General features: G+C 36.4%; 1 protein-coding gene across 2 annotated transcripts; it reads right to left on the bottom strand.

The window, feature by feature from the left end:
* Positions 1–2,989: 2,989 nt before the first annotated feature.
* On the bottom strand, positions 2,990–7,405 carry LOC311082605 (uncharacterized protein). 2 transcript variants are annotated; one of them, XM_084113539.1, is made up of 4 exons: positions 6,992–7,405; positions 6,515–6,600; positions 3,619–4,038; positions 2,990–3,390 (listed from the first exon to the last, which is right to left on the bottom strand). In XM_084113539.1, the coding sequence occupies exons 2-4, from the start codon at positions 6,552–6,554 to the stop codon at positions 3,284–3,286; spliced, it is 567 nt and encodes a 188-aa protein (XP_083969665.1). In that variant the 5' UTR covers positions 6,555–6,600; positions 6,992–7,405; the 3' UTR covers positions 2,990–3,283. The 2 variants fall into 2 exon arrangements, with proteins under 2 accessions (XP_083969665.1, XP_083969666.1); XM_084113540.1 differs by having other exon boundaries at positions 3,619–4,035; positions 6,992–7,350.
* Positions 7,406–7,548: the final 143 nt, after the last annotated feature.

Genomic DNA, 7,548 nt, shown 5'->3' with positions numbered 1-7,548 from the left:
ATTGCCATTTAAGTGAAATTACTGAACTTAAATATACAAGCTTGATAAAAATTATCATTCTAGAAGAAAATTTCAGATGGCACTTAGAGGCTTTTGCATCTGAACTCTTCATATATATATATATATATATATATATATATATATATATATATATATATATATATATATACACGCTTAATTTTATGGAATGCTTTTTTTAAATTTTTATCAACCACTCAGAAAATTATGTGATGTGACCTCCTTAGTGTCACTGGTGGTTATGGCACTGCACTATTTTCTGCAAAGCTGATTTGACATTATATTTATTATGAAAAGTGCTATAAATATAATTAATTATTTTCATAATATAAATATTTTCCAGATCATATTTTAACAACTAGTTTTTGCTTCAGAACAAGGACCCCAATTATTTAATTTTGGAAACAAGGGCCTGGTTTCACAGACAGGGCTTAAATTAAGCCAGGATTAGGCCTTAGTTAAATGAGGACATTTAAGTAGCTTTTATAAACGTGTCTTGGAAAAAAATATTTCATCTTGAGACAAAACTATGGCACTAACATATTTTAAGATATATCAGTGGCAAGTTGCTTTCAGTTTAAACATTTTAAACATGCATTTTAGTCTTGGACTAGCTCAAGCCTTGTCCTTGAAATCGGGGGGAGGTGCATGTATTTTTAATGTCATGCTTACTATTTGTAGTTAGGTGATCCCTCTTAAGGGTATCTCCATATTTCGGGGTCCTCAGCATTAAAAGTTTGAAAACGGGTCAAAAATGGGTTTTTGATCTACAGCATCTCTGTTTCTTCCAAAATAGTGTTACATTTCTGAAAAAGCGATCAGAATAATTGAAATCGTTCATAACAAAAAAAACAAAAAAACCCCAGCACTTTTACATTCTAAAAAGTGTTTTGAATGCAACATAAATAAAAAGATCTGCACAGGTTACGCTCTGCATTCCTTTATTGTTTTCTGTGATATTTCTCAGTATAGATCCTTCAAAAAATAAGACAAAGCAATGGAAAGAGATACAGTGAAAGAAGGGAAGACAAAGGTTTTCCTCACAAATATAAGTGCGTGAAATGTGCATGTTGCTTGATCATTTTGCTATGCAGCCTTTGGGAGTCATTATGGTCCAAATGAAACAGACAAAAGCACTACATTGCAAAAGATCAGATTATACCTTAAGTCAACCTAAGGCACTTAAGGTTAGTGCAAGGAAGCATGTGCGAAAAGCAGCTAAACATGTGAAAGCAAATTAAATGTGTGTATACAGCAGCTGCACTGTGCATGTTAGCGCAGTGGAAGACATAAATACTTGTAAGAGTGCATCAAAATGCTTAGTCATAATCTTGAAAGTCTCATTCTATATGCACTTGTGTTCTGTACCAGGCCTGTATCATTCTTTCCCTTGAAACGTTAATGAAAAAAGTCCTTGAGTTGTACAGGATATTTAGTTGCATCATGTGTGAGTGCTGCAATATAATATGTCAACAGTGGTGATGTCCTTCAGACAGAGCTGTCCTTATACAGGTGATAAACAGAGGTGCGAAGACAATGAAAAAGTAGTATAACGCATTTTGCATTGGGAAAAACTGCAAGGATCGATTAACCAGCCAACCGATCAATGAGATTATAGTTTACTCTTACAATGATTTCACTCAATTATTTCTATAAATATTACAAAAATGTCAGCAATAAAAAGTATGTCTTTTTGAGCTATTGTATGACTTGACTTAAAGGAAGCACATAATTGGAGACTGTATAAAGGTCCTAGCCATGTGTCAAAACAATAATATATATTCCTTATAACTGAGAATCCTTTAGGTGATAAATATTTTGGATGCCTGATAAACTCAGGCTTCAGCAATCAGTATTACTAATCTTATTGTAAACGATAATTTCATTAAACAGTTGCAATAATTGCTGTTACAAACGTCTTGTTTGTATTTTAAACCAGTGCACACTACTGTTCAAATGTTTTGAGTCGTTAGGATTTTTAAAATGTTTCTTAAATAAGTCTCTTGTCTCTGCATTTATTTGATTAAAAAAATGCAGTAAAACAGTACTATTGTAAAATATTATTAGAATTTAAAACAACTGTTTTCTGGTTTAATATATTAAAATGTAATTTATTCTTGTGATGGCAAAGCTGAATTTCCAACAGCCATTACCTCCAGGGGCCGGTTTCACAAAGCTATTTTAGACCGGTCTATAGTGTTAGACAAGTCTAAAATTTGCTCATAGACTAGTCTAATGCAAGTTAGACTGTTTCACAAAAATAAAGACTGACTTAATTTAGACCAAAAAAATTAGACACCTAACCCCGGCTAACTTAGGTCTAAGACTCTGTTACCTTGGCAACCAGCAGTAACAATCAGTTACATTACAAACAGCCAAAAGAAAAGGGAAAATGGCTCATAATTTAAACATTTCTTCTTGTTACTACATTCTCCGCTAAATTTCCCAAGTAAAATGTCCTTGTAACTGTTATACTCCTCCAACAAACACATATTTTACACTGGGGTAAACTGCACTGAGCGGTTGAATGCGCTTACTCGATCCGCCATGTTTTTTGTTTTGAAAAGTGTCTTATTTGACCCAGAATGCATTGCAGTGTAGTCCTACTTAAGATAGTCAGAGCCTTAAGTGCTTTGTGCAACGGTCTGATTTAGATGTCTATCTGAAGTCTGACTATCTACTATATCTAAGCCATAGTCAAAGTCTATCTTTGTGAAACCGGCCCCAGTCCTTCAGGAATGATTCTAATAATTGTTGTGATGCTTCATACTTTTATGGAAACTGAGATAAAACATTTTTTTTTTTGCAGGTGTCTTAGATTAATAGATTAATATAAAGTTCAAAAGGACAGCATTTATTTGAAATCGAAATCTTTTTACATTATAACATAAATGTCTTTACTGTCACTTTTAATCCCGTTTAATGATCAATTGTTGCTGAATACAAATTTTAATTTCTTTTAGGGTCTTACCTTTGAACGGTAGTGTAGCATCTTAATTTTGAACAAAATTTTGGCCATATATACTAGAAGGGGTCACGTGGATCATGTCCGTATGCTTTTCTCAGTGAATCCTGATGATTCAGGATTCTAATGACGGTGATCTCCACAGAAACTTTAAATGGGACTGTAAAGCAAAAATAAATAAATCAAACTTAAAAAATCAACCTAACCATGTAAGAAAAAACTAAACATTTAAATTAAAATGTGAAAGGCAGTTAAATGTGAGAATAGCTTTGAGGTTTCGGTTGCTCGATGTAGGGCTGGTCATGCTGACAGAAACCCAAGAGAAACAGGTAGTGATATTACAACTGCAAGAATCCATGGCCCAGTGTGGAAAAATGTGCTTAATCCAGAGCACACCAGAAGATTTCCTGTTTGAACGAGAGAGACAGATAATTAAGCAACAGAGCAATGATTTAAGAACACACAAATTATGAAAGCATATAGATTGTGAAAGCCCCCAGATTTTGAAAGAAGAAAATCTTACAAGCAGGGACAACACCTTTAATTTAAACTTCAACAGGCTTTGCATAATTCCCAGGTAATGTTGTCATTCAGCATATGTTAAGGAGGTCTTGCTGAGACATGTTTAAACTCACTTTGATGGAATGCCATGCTGTTCTCCTTCCAGGTGTTGCCCTGATAAACCCTGCAGGTGTAGGTGTACGCACGGTCATCGGACATAGGCATCCAGGTGAGGCGACAAATGTTAGGTGGCACCAGAGAGACATTGGCTCGGCGTCGGGTCTCTATATTTGGGATCAGGTGGACCGGGTTGTTTGGGTAGGTGGATCCCATGAGTCGCCCATCCTGTTTGAATTCGCAGAATGGCCCGGGGATCTTGTGGGTCTCTGGGAATTCACAGTCAACTCTGAGGTTTCTCTCTATGTAGGTAAGGCAGGAGTACATCTGTGGCCCTCGAGGGGTGTTCCAAAACCAGGAGTCAAAATCCAAGAAGCCAGGCTTCTGGTATGGGTCTGTTGCAGTGGCCACACCCATCATACACAACAGACATGCTACTGGGAGAAAAGCACAACCACTTTAAAATAAGTTTTTGCTAATGTTCATGGAGCAGTTGACCTTTTCAAAAATAAGATGAGCATTTTGTTGTTTTAATAGAATAATTATCTGCCCCTGCATACCCATAGACATATATTTCAGATATGTCTAAATGTCACAGCAGGTCAGGCAAAAACAAGAAGGGGATCTAATTCCAGCACTTTGATTTTTAAAAAAAAAAAAAGAATATAATCCACAACTGAGAAGATTATAGGAAAAACACGTGGCAGCGTAGACCACAAAAGGCAAAAACTGAACAAACTGAGGGCTACATGGAAAACACCAGACAAAAAAAATGGTAACTATTTAAACAGGTGTGACACATGAAGGAAATCTAAAACAATGGGAACTAATGAACACAGACAAAGGAAAATTATCTAGAAACAGTGCAAACCAACTAACAGGATAACAACCCAAACAATGAACAACGACAGTGTCACGATCCCGGTGTGCCTGTTTTGTATGGACTTTTATGTTGAAGTGTTTTTGTGTTCCTTCCTGTGGCCATGTTTGTAGTTTTGTAGTTTTCCCTGTTGATTAAGGCCCCAATATACTCACGGCCAAGTTCTTTTTCAGCGATATACTGTTATCAAACATCTGAAGCTGCCCACACAGCTGAGAGCGGCGTTTATTTGAATGTAAATATGTGCTGCACGCTTTCCTCTCAATAACAAAATGAACACAAAACAAAATTGTGAGAACAGCAAGCATTTTTTTAATAAAGCATAAGAAAAGCATCTGGTCATAGCAATGTGGATATGTTTGCACGAGCTCTGCAATTCAGCACTAGTAAAGTCTAGTAGTTGCTTAAAATCTAGCAGCTTTACCATGCTTTACTTAAAACATGAAAAACAGTGTCAGTGTCTCGTTTCATCAGAAGTACAACTTCATTTTCTATTATAGAGCAGCATGTTTTCATTCGCCGGTCACGTCTGATCTCAACGGACTCGTGAAGAGAAATGAACTGGAGAAGATTTCCACGTGAAAGAAGGCAGAGCCTCCACGCACACCTACATATTACGTAATCGCAACGGACCAATGGGAGTACAGGGGTGTTTACCAGCCGGAGCGAACTTTTCGGGAAGTTCGCTTTGACACGCTGTTTTAGAACTCTCAAAACGAAATCCAAACGAAGTTATAGTTTTGGCCTGATTTTGTTCGAAATGATGTCACATCAGTTTGTTCTTCGATTTCGCTTGAAGTATAATCGGGGGCTTCAGTCTTCCCCAGGTGTGTCTTTTTTTACTTGTTATGCTTGTTTAGATTGTTATCTGTGTATAGATTGACCCTTAATTGTGTTTCACTTGTTCTCTGTCAGTTGTAAGATATTTGCTGTTCCTCATGGTCTTTGTCTCCCAGTTTTATTTTGTTCCAGCTTTTATTTTTGTTTGTTTGTTTGTTTCATTAAACTCCCCTGCACTTGGATCCTCATCTCTGCCTACCTTCTCAATGAATTCCCTCCCTCCTAAACATAACCCTGATACATATGCAGCCTATTGTAAATGCATTTTTACTATATACAGTGCAGACATAAAAAGTGTTATGAGTTATGAGCACAATTCAGAATTGTGAACCGCACCGACTGTCTTTTACATGCATATGTCAGGAAGGGAAATTGGACCTGGTTCGTTTGCTCAGTATTGTACTGCACTCTCTGACCTTGGGATGTTTGGCTCAGGTAGCCTATGTTGATTTCCTACTCATGTTGATTTTTTCTTCTTCTAAAAAAAAAATGGGTGCTAGAGTTATTTGTGTCCATGCCTGGGAAAATAAAATTATGATGGCAATATTGAGTATGAATACTTTTAAATGTAGTTTTTAAAATTGTTAGTCGCAATGAAACAGAAGTAGAAACAGAATTTTTTTTTTTTCTTGTATTTTCAGGTAGCCTATATCTAAGTGAAACGGATTTTAGAGAATGTAAGATGGGGACGTGGAGGCAGATCTGAATGTAAGCTTGCAGGCATTTCTAAGAAAGGGGCAGAGTATAACCAGGCTAAATGATTGGACAAGTCCAGAATACGTTACCTGAGAGAAGTTATTATAAATTTAAATGAAAAAATATTTTATATAATTTAAGTTATTAAAAAATTAAAAGGACATGGATGAATCATTCACAATAAGATCAATAACATGCCTTTAGAAAATAGATAAGGGGAATTTTCTTTTCATGCTGCCTTTAAAGGATTAACATCACAAGAAATAATCTATATAAATTTAATTTATTTAAATATAAATGGCCATGCAGTGTGCCAAAAATTATTTTATTTTTTATTTTTTGAGAAGCTCAAACCATCTCATACCATTTAAGTAAATAAACTTTCTGTTCTTTTAAGAAGACTTGTGAAGTCTTAGGAAGAGTAAGTGTCCTTCCACCTGTCTTTATTGTCTTAATTATCTCGATAAAATTAAAACTTTAAAGAACAAGTTACTTACATGAAACAAAACAAGCTGCTAGTGATGGATACGACGTCATTGCCTCTTCTATGCAGGGACCAAATTCAATTTCCGTCTCCGAATAACTGTAGAAAAAAAAAAATGTTAAACATGTTGGACATATATTTTAGGCTACTTACGAGACATTAAATAAAGAACCCGAGAGAGATTTAAAGGTCATTATGTGCCCCACAGTTTTAGGTGACAGCCTGATATTTCAATATCAGGATATATATATCACCCATACAGCTTTCAAAGAGATTTGGTCTATTCAAATCATGAGTAGGCCTACACAAGTAACAAATTACGTCGGGTTAAATCGCAGGTGATGAATTGCCGAATACCGCATACCGACCCAACCCATATCTGTTCAAGGACAGTTTAGGTCAGTTTTTTTTTTATTTACTGAAATAATCGATAGGGCATCTGAAAACACAGGCAAATGCAGACTGTCATATAGCTAAAGGACAATGTTACCTCCAAGCCGATATATTCTGGCCGTTTCCTCGTCTTGCAAGTCAATGCACTCTAGTCTCCTAAAAGATGAGAGTCGATGGAGATGCTGATGCTGCTGAGGAAGCCGCAGCTCCGCCGCAGTCACCGGATCCCTCCTGCATGCACGAATGACGGTCAACCGAAAACTCTCCTTAGGGCGATTAACCTTGACTCTGACTAAAGCTGCGATTGTCTTGTTCGATGTGTTAAAATAAGTGGGAACCCTCTTACATCGCTTTAAACTGACATGCAAGCTATGTCTTGGCTATAATTGTAAACACATTTCAGACATTAATAAGGATGTGGTAACTCCTAAGAATCCCACAATACCCGTATGCTATATTTGGTCCGTGGGAATTTAGTCAGTCTTAGATGAGAGCACGCAAATGATGACGCAGCAGATTTAAGAAATTGCGCGCTTGCCAATGTTAAAATCAAATGTCTACCAGCAGATGTCGCTGTAAACAAGAAATTAAGAGCTCCCTTTGCGAGTCTTATGGCATTTTTTTAGTCACCAACACCAACTCAGGAGATGCTGT

This window comes from Abramis brama (assembly GCF_963993115.1).
Source record: "Abramis brama genome assembly, chromosome: 5".
Classification (NCBI taxonomy): Eukaryota; Metazoa; Chordata; class Actinopteri; order Cypriniformes; family Leuciscidae; genus Abramis; species Abramis brama.
The sequence above is the reverse complement of the archived record's forward strand: the minus strand, read 5'-3'. Positions and strand labels throughout refer to the sequence as shown.